General features: G+C 36.2%; 1 protein-coding gene across 3 annotated transcripts in view; it reads right to left on the reverse strand.

Moving 5' to 3' along the window:
* The window catches only part of HORMAD1 (HORMA domain containing 1), a 38286-nt gene that overhangs the window by 10596 nt on the left and 13394 nt on the right, over window positions 1–14296 (reverse strand). For all 3 annotated transcript variants that reach the window (XM_072644719.1, XM_072644721.1, XM_072644720.1), the window contains 3 exons: window positions 8022–8088; window positions 7864–7946; window positions 5908–5991 (listed from right to left, as the gene is read on the reverse strand). In XM_072644719.1, coding sequence (XP_072500820.1) covers window positions 5908–5991; window positions 7864–7946; window positions 8022–8088 — 234 coding nt within the window. The remainder of the gene's footprint in view (window positions 1–5907; window positions 5992–7863; window positions 7947–8021; window positions 8089–14296) is intronic.

Below are 14296 nucleotides of genomic sequence, written 5' to 3' on the forward strand. Positions count from 1 at the left end.
ATATATATATTCTGGTTGTAAAACAGGTGATCAGGATGAGGCTCATACCCTTCACTTGTGTCACATCCTTTTTGTTAGACTACTAACTGACTGCCTACAGGGCTCTTATTACATGTTTACAATTTCTATAATTTCAAAAGAACGAAAGATCATTCAACAGATTACTGTTTTTGTTGGACAAATATACCTCAAGACTAAACATACTGTGTAATATCCAAATCTATCTTAGCTGTAAGAACTGTTTTATACAGTGAAGAACTGTTTGGACCAAAAACACCAGAAACCTAGAATCCAGATGGAAAACATGAACCTGATATTTCAGACTGTAAGGATGAGACTCACTATGTCAAACAAGGAGACTAGGAAGGCAATCCCTCATGTTAAGTAATCTTTTAATCTTCAGATCCTCATTTAATATCCCAAGCATATTTAAATGATCTTGTTATAATTTAACATTCCCAAATCAATCTGAAAAGGATGAAATCTTTGAGAGGAAAACAAAATTTGCATGACAGTTTTCTTGGGAAGTATCAAGTGTGACAAATGTTTTTGGCATGTCTGTGGGATTTGAGAGCAAGTGTTCTTTAATTAGGATTACAATTTGGGTACACCAAATTGCTTTACTGGGTGCAGAAGAGAATGAATGGACTCTATGGGGGTTATTCCATGAAAAATAGAACTGCTCTTCCTGGTTCTTTTTGTTTACACAGGAGATCTGAGGCCCACTTCTGGTTTAGTAGTAACTCATAACTTAAAAGGAGTTGGTGTCATAAATGATCTCATAAATCCTGAGTAATCCCTTAGTCATTTCCCACAGGTCGGGGTGGGATACTGCAGTAGTTACAAGAGTCTTCAGAGTCCATCTGTAATGCTCTTAGCTTTGGTTCTCCAGGTGTATGAAGTGCCTCCAGATAGAGTATCATGGAATTAGTACAGGGTAGCTATTACAGGAGGCCACAGCTGGATATTTGCACAGGGGTCCCTGGATGTCTCTGCCTTCTTCCTGTTTGATCGTTTATGATCTTGAGCAAATGAAAATACAGAGGTGAATGTGTTCAAGACTGGAAGTGACTATATAAGTTCAAATGATCTTGAGGTCCAATGAGATGTCAGAGCTGAATTGAGGCAAGGTGTGAGAAGCCCCCAACAACTATTCCAGCGTTCTTAAAGAGAACAGCCACTGAAAAGACTAGGACTGGCTCAAGTCTGCCCATTTTACCAGCAGATTTCAGTGCCAACTCAAGGTGTAATGTAAAATGCTTAATTAGCAGTACTACAAAACACCTGTTCTGATTCTGTTAAACATTACTCTTTCAGCAAATTATAACAGTAGTTATCAATTACTGATTCCTACTTAATTCATTCTGTTAATGTGTGCCTGTGAGTGTTCTGGCTTAGCTTTCCTTTTGGGTAATGGAATAATTTACCTGTCCCATAACTAATTCATACTATATACTTTTACTCCCCAGTTTGGGAAGTTTAAAGCATTCTTTTCCCCTCAAGATGGGGAAACCACTGAGTGTGAGAAAGGGAGCTCTAATCCCTACAATTAGAGGCCAAGCCTCATCTAAGACTGAAGTTGGGTTCAATATATGCATGGGTTCAGAAACAGGGAGTGGCACAGTACTGTAACACCTTTGGAACCAACCAATCAGTCCCTCAAGGCTAGATGTGAATGGGACAGCAGAGACAGAAAAAAAACAAACCCAAAAATACTACATTAAAAAACTCCAAGCTCAAAGTAAATAATTCATTATAAGAATTAAAAATTAGATAAACTAACTGGCCTGCCCCCACCTTCAAGTCTGCATGGTGTGCTCACTCTGTGTTTTCCACTTATGGCCATGCAGTAGTAGTTCCTTGTACAGAATTGGCTCCCCTATTTCTAAATGTTTTCTAGGAGTCTTACTTGAAGGAAGAAGCAGCTTACTAATTCCTCTTAGTACACACCTGCTATATGTTCAAAGAGCTAAAAATAGACCCCTAAGTCACTGATTCATTTCATTACTATGTTTCACATTTTCATTCACAATTTATTAAAAGGATAATCTTTATTTAAAATTTAAAAAAAATTAAAAGGATAATTCCCAATAACAGTACTCTTCAAAGATTTGCCCAACTTAATAAAAATTTAAATGATTCTATCATGTCATTTTCTAAACACCAGTTTTTTTCCTTATATCCTAACATTTAACCTAAGTGGAAAATGGGGAGAGTTTTTGCTATTAATGATTTTATTTTTCCATGCTTTTTTTCCTCTCACTTGCTGTGATCAGGAGCTTGCTCTGTGTCAACTCTCATCTCACTGAGAGTATAAAATACGATGCATGCTGTATAATACATATTGAATCACAGTTTGGGGGATTGTATTTTATAATATTTTCCTTTCCAATCCTGTAATTCTGATATGAACTCTGAAAATAAATGTTTTTGAATATGAAAAACAAAAATTATTTCTTTTTAAATTTTATATTTGATGCATAAGGGAGATGTAGGTTAAATAGCATATACCTTTAGAATTTGGGGAAATGATCTGAAATTGAAACAAATAAAAATGAATATAAGAAAGATAGGACTAGTCATTTGCGGAAATTATCCATCCCTAAGAGATGCTTGTAAATGTGATGCTAATGAGACTATGGTGTCACCCAAATCTCTTCAAGAAAATATTGATTAAAAAATGTAATATAAAATAATACATTATCTAATTAGAGGGTAGCTTAAAGTATGTGGTTTGTTACTAACTATACTTGCATATGACAGGCAGGAATTTATAAAAAAGGAATTGAATTGCAGGGAAAGAGGGCAAAAATCTCACATATAACACCTCCCTTCCCCCAGCTTTTTGCTGCTGTTCTTCTCTGCCTATTCATTATTGGCTTAGGAGACCCAGGGTAAATCCTGTGCCTCATACCCACATGATTTCTGTGGAGTTTCCTTGAAAGAACCCTCTAAAAATGGAATTCATAAGGGGTTAAATGGCCTAACAAAAATATTTTAACCCTAAATCAGAGAAAGGGCTGGGACAGAGCAATCCTCTCAGGAGGAAATTTTTTAAAAAGACTAGATTTTCGTGGTTCTAACTAGATGACTGGTTGGCTTGTGTTGCAATAAAGTTTAGCCTCTCAAGCAAAGAGACTACTTTTTCCTTATAATACATTAAGTTCTTAGCCTTCTTTGCATCCTAGATCCCTGGGGCAGTCAGTCTGGTGAAGCCTAAGCACTTGAAATATCGTAAGTGTGAATTTCCTATCCACATATGTGACCTGGCCACATGGATCCCATACGTATGTGCCTTTTCACATTTGTACCAAATATAAATCTCACCAGTGTCTCATGTATGATCCCACTGATGGTGAATGTATTTGTTGGAGGGGTTACCCATTTTCAATGTATGTAATATGTTTTTCATAGATAACAACACAATGACAAAAACATGATGGATAGAGTCTAGAAAAATGGGTGGAGTATCATGAGATTTGTTTTAGGTAGAATTATTATCTATCTTGTGGAATCAACCATTCTGGTCACCAGCACAGTGTTCTCTGGTGGGAAAGAATTCTCTAGGCATTCACAGCGGAGAGCACAGCACCGAGAAATGAGCACTGGACTGGGTTCCTAAATTTGATTCTTGACTCTGCCACATCATAGATGATTCTACCCAACTTGGACAAATCATTTCACCTGTTTCCTCATCTCTAAAATGAAAGCAGTGCTATCTGAAACTAAATCATGATTGTTCTAAAGAAAACAAATTCTAAACTATGGAGCACTGTGTAACATGGGCAGGGATTGCCTCCACTTAATTAGAACTCTCTAGGACAGTTCTAGGCACCCTGTGATACTGAAGACAGCTCCAGGGCATTGGAAATTAAGTAGGGATTTAGGCAGGTATTGTGGGTGTTTTAGGGGGACTGTGGGGATTCAGTCAGGTAGCATAAACCTGGTGAAGAACAGGAGAGAGGAGAAGCTGTGAAGAAAAGAAAAGGAAGAGACAAGAAGTAGCCTGGAGAAGTACCTATGCCAAGCATCTGGGCTCCTAGGTGACCAAACAGAGCTGAGGGATGGAAGGGAGAATGCATGGAGCAGTCCTGCCATGATGCATGCTTCCAAGTTCTGAAGACTCCCAGAGTCAACCTGAGAGACTTCAACAGAGTCCAGCCGCCTTTAAGTTCAGCCTGCATCAAGTCCAGCCTGCATCTTTCTATATGGGCTACTGAGAGCATGCTAAGAGACTGGTGACCCATTGACAATTTCCCCCATCCTGTGTAAGTTTTCCTCAAGAGATTTCTATTGTCATCTCACATCTGAGGAAGTATGGGAAACCATATACATTTGTGTATGGGGCACAGAATAATTATGCTGTTATTTTCCTTTTGTTATTTATATTCCTTTTATGTCTTTATTAAGTGCTTTTGTTATATGATAGAGTAATTTTTATATGGTCTATTAATAGAATGTTGTACAGGATGATGGCTTGGACATTATTTATATAATTAATTACTCCAAATAACTATACTGAACCTGAACTTGGGAAAAGTAAGAAAGAAGCCAGAGTTATCAAATATTTCAGGTCCCAATTACTGCAATCAATCAAAAAGCATTTATTAAGCACCTACTACGCATCAACCATTGTGCTAGGCTCCGAGGAATAAATACAAAGAATGAAACAAATCCCTTCTTTCAAGCAGGGCAGACAAGTACATATAGTATAACAAACATAACAAGTATATGTAGAAAAAATAAGGAGGAAAGAAATCCTCACCCCAATTAATTTAAGCACAGAAGGCCTAGGTTTCTTGATTGATTCAATCAATAAAAGGTATAAACTAGGTACAAATGAGTCTATGATCAATTTGGGAAGAATGATAATCAGTAGAAAACAGAACAAAATGGGGCTCATGAGTGACAGTATTAAAAAAATACCTCAGGGTTATCCCCTAGAACTCTGAGGGGAATAGTCTGTTGTCTTGTGGAAACCCAACCTGTCAATAGAAGAGGGAATGGAGTGCTACAAATATAAAGAGAATAATAACAAATAACTATCAAGAAGATCAAATACAAGGTACTTATAACTAAGAGGCAGAAATGAGGATGGAACATGTTCCAGGCATGGGGAACAAAGACATGGCAACAGGAAATGTAGTGCCATTCTGGGAAAAGAGCAAGTAAGCCAGAACAGCTGAATCACAGAGGTCATGGAGGGAAATAACATGTTAAAATAATGAAAAGCAGAAAGGGGCCAGGTTATAAAGGCTTCTAAATGACAGAGGACTGTATGTTTGATCCTAGAAGATACAAGGAAGCCCCTGCAGTTTATTGAGTGGGGAGGAGACATGGTAAGACCTATGCTTTAAGAAAATCTTTTTGGAAGTTAGGTGAAGGATAGATTGACATGAGAAGAGACATGATGCATAACACCAATTTGGATGATATTGAAATAATCCAAATAAAAAGTGATGAGAACTTGAACCAGCATGATGGCTACAAGAATGGAGAACAGGATGCATGGGAGAAAAGTCATGAAGGTAGATTTGGTAACACCGGATATGTAGGATGAGTGAGTGAAGAGTCTGTAAAGACACAGAAATTGCAAGTCTAAGTAACTAGGACAGCAGTGCTTTTGACAATAACAGGGAAGCTCAAGAGAGGGGAAGGTTTGCATGAACCAGCATGATCACCCTTTGCTAAACTGGTAAAGCTGGGTTTCTAAAACAACAAAGCTAAATACCGTATCGATTTATGTTGATTTCTCTAAAGTAAAGACACCTCATAAATCTCAGCCTGAGCAGTCATCCAAACGGCCACACTCTCTTACTTTAATACCCTCTTAACTGCAACACAATTCATTATGATTCAGATTATAAAATAATAATACACACTAATCGTTCTGAATGAAGTACTTACCATGTTATTCTGAAAAACCTTTCCACTTCTTGTTCTGCTTTCAGACACATCAAGTTCTGATGTCTTACTGATCAACTGCTCAACCTAAAATGGAGAATATTTATGACTGCAGCATAAAACTACACATTATATGTGAAAAGTACATTTAAGGAATATTTTGTTCTGAGAAAATAGTGTTACTGAAGGAGTATTGGTATAAATAAAAGAACACTAGGCAGGAGCCTGGGAAACCTGGGTTCTAGTGCCAGTTTAGACACTGTGTGATCTTAGACATGTTAAATCAATTTCACAGCTCTCAGTTTCCTCACTTGTAAAATAAGGGGTTGGTTAATGATAACAATAATGATGATAATGATGATAACTAGCATTTTATAACACTTTAAGGTTTGCTAAGCAATTTACTATCATTTTTCCACTTTGTACTCACATCTACCTAGAAAGTAGGTTCTTTTTTTATTCTTTTACAGATGAAGAATTTGAGGCAGATGGTGCTTAAGTGATTTGCCCAGGATCACACAGGTAGGTATCTGAGGCTGCATTTGAATTCAGGTCATCCTGAATTCAGGTCACAGGATCTTTAAAAACTCTTCCTGCCACAGTATTCTATGAGTCACATGTAAAATAATAAGAGTTATGATAATATACCTATAAAATCCTTTCTAGCCACAAAAATCTACAATGATATATGAATGGCATATAAGATTACTATTAAATGAACCTGCAACTACTAATGACTTTTGCCAACATAGTTGCAGATTTTATTAAAGTAACAGGAGTTCAAATTGGTGAATATTCTTCTTGAAGAACTGAAAATAAGCAAATAAAATATAAGAAATAGCTGGCCAAAGGCAGCTATGTGGTGCAGTGGTTAGAACACTAGCCCTAGAATCTGGAGGACCTGAGTTCAAATTTGACCTCAGACACTTACTAGCCATGTGACCCTGAGCAAGTCAATTAACCCCAACTGCCTCCAAAAAAAGAAATAGATCCAGCCAAAACAAATAAATGAAATTGTTCATTCTTGGGAAACACAATCTTTTTATTTTTTAAATTAATTAAAAATTAACCCACATCTACCCTCTTTTCCCTTCCCACCTTCTTCCTCACACTCACTAAAAAAGAAAGAAAAACAAAGCCCTTGTAATAAATGTATATAGTCAAGTGAAACACATTCTCACATGGTCATGTCGAAAACAGTATGTCTCTCTCTATACCCTGAGTCCATCCCTGTCTGTCAGGAGATGGGTAGTCAGTTACATCATGGGTCGTCTGGGAATTGTGGTTGGTCATTATGTTGATCAGAGCTCTTAAGTCTTTCAAAGTTGTATTTTCAAAATATTGTCATTATTACATAAGTAATTCTCCTAGTTCTGCACACTTCACTCTGTATCAATTCATTTAAGTTTTCCTAGGTTTCTCTGAAACTACTGGTTTCATCATTTCCTACAGCAGAGTAAGTATTCCATTACACTCATATAATTTGTTCAGTCATTTTACAATTAATAGGTATTCCTTTAGTTTCCAGCTTTTTCCACCTCAAAAAGAGCTACTATAAATATTCTTAAACATATGGATCCTCTTCCTCTTTCATTAATCTCTTTGGAGTATAGGCCTAACAGTGATATTGTCATGTTGAAGGATATGCACAGTTTATTAACTTTTGGAGTTTAGTTCCAAATTGCTTTATAGAATGGACCAATTCACAGCTTTACCAATAGTACCTGTTTTTAATGTACCTGTTTCCCCAAAACTCCTACAACATTTATCATTTTCCTTTTTTGCCAGTTTTGCCAATTTATGAGAGATGAGATAGAAGCTCAGAGTTGATTTAATTTGCACTTCCCTAGTTATTAATGATTTGGAGCATTTTTTCAAATGGTTATTGATAGCTTAGATTTCTTCTATGAAAACTAAAAGATGGTCCTTTTAAAGTGAAATTAAAATGCGTTTTTATACCTGAGAATGAGAGATGGAAAGAGTTGGGCTTTCTTCAGCTTCAGACCTCATAATTTCATCTTCCTCACAAGCTAAACTTATTTCTGTAAAAACAATAAGATTAAAATGATGTATAACAGAAATTAAGGTGAATTAATCTATTATTTTCATAAACCTACCTCCAACATCTGAAGACTCATCGTTTTTTTTCTGCTCTCTCACTTGGTCACTAGTGATAAAATCTTCCTATATAGAAAGTACACAAATAGGAATGAAATAAGACAAAAAACCCCACCCAGATACAAGTATTTATTACCATAAAAAATTAATTTTAAAATTTAAACTTTATTTTTATTCTGAACCTAATATCAAATAAAACTAACATTTCCATATGAATTGTAGTACCAGTGATTACAAATAAAACTGGAATCTCATTATATAGAGCTTACTTTTCTCTTAAAGTCTATAATAAATTTAACATGTAACCTTCAAAATGGTCCTGCTCGTCTGTGATTCCTTCAGTTTTCTTTTGGGGGAAGAGTGGACTGTGTCCTGAGCTCTACCTTCCCTTCCTACCTCCTTCCCCCAAATTTGGAAAAAAAACAAAATCCTTGTTAACAAAGATATCCTATCAAAGCAAAACACATTCCTACATTGGCTGTGCTGTCAAGCATAAAATACATGTCTCATTCTGCATCTTGAGTCCATCACCACTCTGTCTAGAGGTATGGAGCACATTTCATCATCCCTCCTCTGGAGTTGTGGTTGATCATTTTATTGTTCAGCATCCTTAAATCTTTCAAAGTTGTTTTTCTATATAATGTTATTACTGTATAAATTGTTCTCCTAGTTCTTCTCTCTTCAAGATGTATGCTTATACAAATCTTCCCAGATTTCTCTGAAACCATACCTTCCATCTTTTCTCATGATATTCATGTATTATAATTTCAAATTAATTTTATACAAAGGTTAAACATAATATACTATATCTGCGTCATGCTTACAGAAATACAATTCTTGCAAGTGATAAAAAAATGTACCAGTATCTTCAGCTGTCTACTGATTATTCACATCTTCATTTAGCAAAATCATTACCACTTCAAACTCAACATGTCAAAAAACTGAATTTATTAGCTTTTCACCAAAACCTATTCTATTCCTGCTGATGACACCACCACCCTCAAGCCTTGTAGTTATCTCTGACTCTTCTCTTTCCTTCACCTTCCACATCTAACCTTGTCAATTTTATCTACAATTTTCATATTTAGCAAGAAGGAATGCAATGTAGTAGATAGCTCAATGGACCAGAAAGACCTGAGTTCTAATCATACCTTTAACAATAATTGTGTGAACCTAGACAAGCACTTAGTATCTCTGAGTTTCAGATTCCTCATCTGTAAAATGGGAATAAGAATGCATGTACATACCTCACGGGCTAATTACTCCAATATTCAAACAGATCTGGTGATCTCATTGATGTGAGTATTCCCTCTAGTGAGGCAGATTACACCCTGTCAGTCCATGGTCTCCCATATGTTTGAGATTTCTGGTTACCACAAAGATAACAACATAGCACAGAGGCTTCTTGTCGGTATCCTGACTTTCATTTTGTGACCAGCCCATATTTCTTCCAGTCAAATGATTTCTTTAATGGAGTCCTCATGTGGTTCACTCATGCTCACAGCACAATGTCCAAGGGCCCTTTCTGGGATCTCTAACCTCAATTTTTCAGAGACAGTGGTTTATCATGACATGCATACAAGAGCAGCATTAAAAAATGGGTTTTAAACAGATAAGCCTTAATATCAAGAAGAAATTGAGACTATTAAAAGAACTTTGCAGTGTCTCAAATGTAATTCAACCAAGTTTCCTCCATTCACTTCTGTGCTCAGGTCATTGTCCATTTTCAGCGTTAGTCCAAGATAAAAATACTAATTGATGAGCTCTATAGGTTGTCCACCCAAGTACATATTATAATATGAATGACTGACATTTTCATCCATTTGATTTTTTCCTGGTGTAGATAGTCATGGCAAACTTTTTGAGTTACAAATCTTATTTAGGAAGCTTTGCAGTATTCTGGGCTTCGTGTAATCAGCACGATGTCATCTGAAAACGTGACTATCTGTGAGATTTCACTATCCCTCTTCAACTTAAAGACACAGTTTGATTTTCTCCTTAACAGTGGTAAACTCCTTATTAAATGACTTGCTGAGGGTCACACAGGTAGTAAGTATCTGATTTTAAACTCAGATCTTCTAAACTCCAGAGCTATAAAGAAGTATATAAATAATATTGTCCGTTGACTATAAAGAGGTACCTTGGTGGTACAGTGAATAACAGCACTGGGTCGGGAGTCAGGAAGATGTAAGTTCAAATCCAACTTTAGACGTAACTAGCTGTAGGAATCTGGACAAGTCACTTAACCTCTGTCGGCCTCATGTTCCCTATCTATAAAATGGTGAAAATCGTAGCATCTACTTCCCAGGGTTGTTGTGAGGATAAATGAGATAATATTTGTCAAAGTGCTGTGCAAACCTTAAAGCCCGCAGGCCCAGTGCTCTATCCATTGCACCTCCCAGTTGCCTTTTTTATAGTCAACAAATAATAAGCACAAAGACCTTGTTTTCTCTATCTTTCAGTCATTTAAGTGATAGTATAGATGTCTACTAAGAATACAGAAAGTAAAAACCTGCCTGTTCTCTTCTAAATACCTTGATGTCTTAGCATCTCTGATACAGAAATTTTTTCATATAGATGAAAAACTACAGATATGGCTCTATAGCTATTAATAATCTCTCCATCATATTTTTGGGGAGGTCCAAGAATTTTTCCTTACTTGGTAATCTTCCCTCCTTTAGATATTTTAAGAATAGATTCCTTGTTGTCTTCAGATTGGGTTACCTTCAGTACAGTTCTCTACTGTCTATTTATTTGGTTTAATCCAGCTACTTTTTAACTGTCTTTTTTTGTTGCAGTGCCATTTTCACTTTCTCTATAGTTACATTATATGCACTACACTATTAGATGACAAAATGATCCAGGAAATGTTTCCTGCAGCCTCTGGTTGCAGGATAAAACCAACTCCACCTATTTATTTGCCTCTCCAAGTAGAAGCCTTGAGCCATCCTTCCCTTTAATTGTAATTTCCTTTTGTTTTATGGCTTCATTTATAACAAAAAATTTCAAGATTGATACAATTCCTCCAGTAGTTTGTCTGTTCACTGGTAATTGAGTTTAGTGTTTATAGATAATATGAAAATGTGATTCTTAGCATTCTTTCTCCTCTTTTTCTGCTACTCCCTCATTGTTACTACAAAAACAGAAGGGAGTCACACAAAACTGGGGGCTATTTTGTATTATTCTTTGTTTAAAGGGTTATCATGGACAAATAATTCATCACTAAATGGCCAGCCAACTAGGGAAAACCCCCTTTATACTTAGCTAGCTGGTCCTAAGATAATATAAATAAAGTTTATTACAGACGTTATAAGTCTACATAAAAGTCAGTGATTATTACCCACCACTACTACACTCTACTCTTCACTCAAATTGAATTACCTGAAGGCCTTGACTCTCATTTGCCTATCCTTGTTCATTAAGAGACAGCTAGGCAGTAGAGGCAGTAGAATATTGGTTCTGGAATTAAGAAAACCTGAATTTAAATCCTGCTGCAGACATGGATAACCTGATGGCTTATCATTTCAGGGAGGAAGGAGGAGAAGGAGGGAGATAGGGATAGACTTTAGAACTCAAAACTTTACATAAAAATGTTAAAAAAAATTTTTTTTAAATCTTGTCTTAGAAATATACTGTGACCCTTAGTCACAGCTTCTCTGTGCCTCAGTTTCCTCACCTGTAAAATAAGGGAACTGGGCTCAAAAGCCTCTATTCTTTTAGTTCTAAATCTATAATTCTATGATCATTTGCTTATGCTGTACTCTTATTTCTGAAATGTCTACCCTTTCAGTTATATATATTAAAAAAAAAGTTTACAAAGGTCTTTACATATCTTAACTCATTTGCTTCTCACAATAACCCTGGAGCTAGGTGCTGGTTTTATCTCAACAGATGAAGAAACTGAGGCTGAGATAAGTTGGTATGAACCTGAGGCAGGATCTGAATACAAGTCAGCACTTAGCAGAAGGCCTAGTACATAGTAGGCACTTAATAAATGCTTGTTGACTTGGCCTGTCTTCATGACTAAAAAGCCCAACACTATCCACTGTATCACTCTACCAGCTGAATTCCTAACTATCCTTTAAAAACCAATTCAAGTACCACTTATTCATAGGACTACAGATTTAGAGCTGGAAGGGACCTTGGAGATCCTTTAGTCCAACCCCCTAAACTTTATAGATGAAGAAATGGATAAGGAATTTAGGAAACATATCACGAGTCTGGCACAAAGGCCTGTTTTAGTAGTGAAAAGAGACTCCATATGTTGGAGCTCTCTATACTAAAAGCAGAGCAACCTCCTTGCTCTTGGTGATAATTTCATCCTTCAAAAAAGTAGAGGAACTAACAAGCAGAAATTCTCTTCTGGATCTTATTCTCACCAATAGGGAGAAAATATAGTGGAAATTATATGAATTCTGGAGAAAGGTGACCACTCTCTCCTAGAATTTGTACTACAGGAGAGAAAACGAGGGCATACACTGACATAATACCTAGATTTTGGGAGTGAAGAGTTCAAAGAATTCAAAGAAAAGAAGGTATGATCCTAAGGAGTAAAATTTTTCAGGGAAAGTTAGCCCAGGTGTAATATTCGAGAATGAAGTTCTAAAGACACAAAGTGAAACAATTTCAATGAAGAGGAAAAGTAGAATTTGTTTGGAAACACCACTAGATGGAAAGAAATTTAGAAACCAGATCAGATTATACAATTAATTTTAGTTAATTTTAGAACACAGAGGTAAGGCCAGGTAACTGAGGATGAAGATTAAAAACTATGTATGGTTCTGTAAAAATAATAAAAAGCACACTCAAGCTCAAAATGAGCTTAGTCTGACAAGTGAAGTAAAGAACAATAATTTCTTTAAAATTATAAAAGAAAGAAGAGGATCAAAGTAAGACCTTCCAGTGATTCTTGGCGAGGGGAGGTGCAGAGGGGGTTGGAACGATGACTGACAATGGAGACAAAAGTGAGCTGCTGCTTTCTTCATTGATTTTCCCTGCAGAAAATTACTTTTATACTGGAAAGGAACAAAAAATGACTTATCTGTAGTGGATGCCCAAGATAAGAAGATGCCCAGAGAGTACCTACTGCCCTTTGTGAATCCAAGTTATTTGGCCCAGATGGACGGCATCCTTGGGTCCTGAAAGAGCTGGCCAATGTGATGGCTGAGCCACTGACAGCAATATATGAAAGATGATGGAAAACTAAAGGCACCACAAGTTGGGAAAAGGGCTGATACTGTCCTGATTTTCAAAAAAAGGGAAACAAACAGAGTCCTGCAAACTACAGACGGACCAGTGAGGTTGGCTTCAATTCCTGGAAAATTCTAGATTGGATCACTAAAGATACAGCATCTAGGAAGGGAAACAGTGATTACAAAAAACTAGTACGGCTTCATTAAGTAGGTCATGGGGGACTAATCCCATCTCCTTTTTGATAGAATTACTAAACTAGGAGATGAGAGTGCTGTGGATATAGTTTACCTAAATTTTATCAAAGCTTTTAACAAAGTATCTCCTAAAGCACTTTAAAAAATAAACTTTTTAAATTTTCTATAATATTAAGAAATACTAAAAACTTTTCAGGGAAGAACAAAAGCTAGGGTCTTCCTCTGAAATGGGGCTATATTTTAATATATTATGATCTTTTCCTTATTTAAGATTTCCATAAATGTTACCTGAAATCTTCTTGGGGCAGAGAGGCATGTCAGAAAGCATGAGGAATTATGCCAGTTTGGACATCTCTTTTTCCAATTTAGAAATCTCTTGGTTACATATTCAGAAATACTGTTTCTGGCAGACTTGAGCCTAAATCACAGAGTACAATATTTATATTAACATTTTTTTCAACATAGCCATCCTTATGGAGAAAACTGAGATATATGGATTAGATAATAATACAATCAGATAGATTCAGAACTAGTTGAATGACTGCACTCAAAGAGTAATGGTTCAACAACATGGCAGAAGGTTTTCAGAGGAGTTCTCCATGGATCTGTGCTATTTAATGTTTTTATCAAGGACTTGGATAAAGGCATAGAAGGCACTAAATTCACAAATAACACAAAGACAGGGATAGCTAAATAGTACATGACAGAGTGTGGATCCAAAGGGAACCTGATGGGCTAAAATTTTAAGTTGGACCTAACAAGACAATATTTAGTAGGGATCAGCATAAAGTCTTACACTGGGTCCAAAAAATTCAACTTCACAAGGATAAGATGGAGGAGATATGGATAGAAAGTAGTTGTTCTGAAACAGATCTGAACATTTTGGT

Source organism: Notamacropus eugenii, chromosome 2 (genome assembly GCF_028372415.1).
Source record: "Notamacropus eugenii isolate mMacEug1 chromosome 2, mMacEug1.pri_v2, whole genome shotgun sequence".
NCBI classification, from domain to species: domain Eukaryota; kingdom Metazoa; phylum Chordata; class Mammalia; order Diprotodontia; family Macropodidae; genus Notamacropus; species Notamacropus eugenii.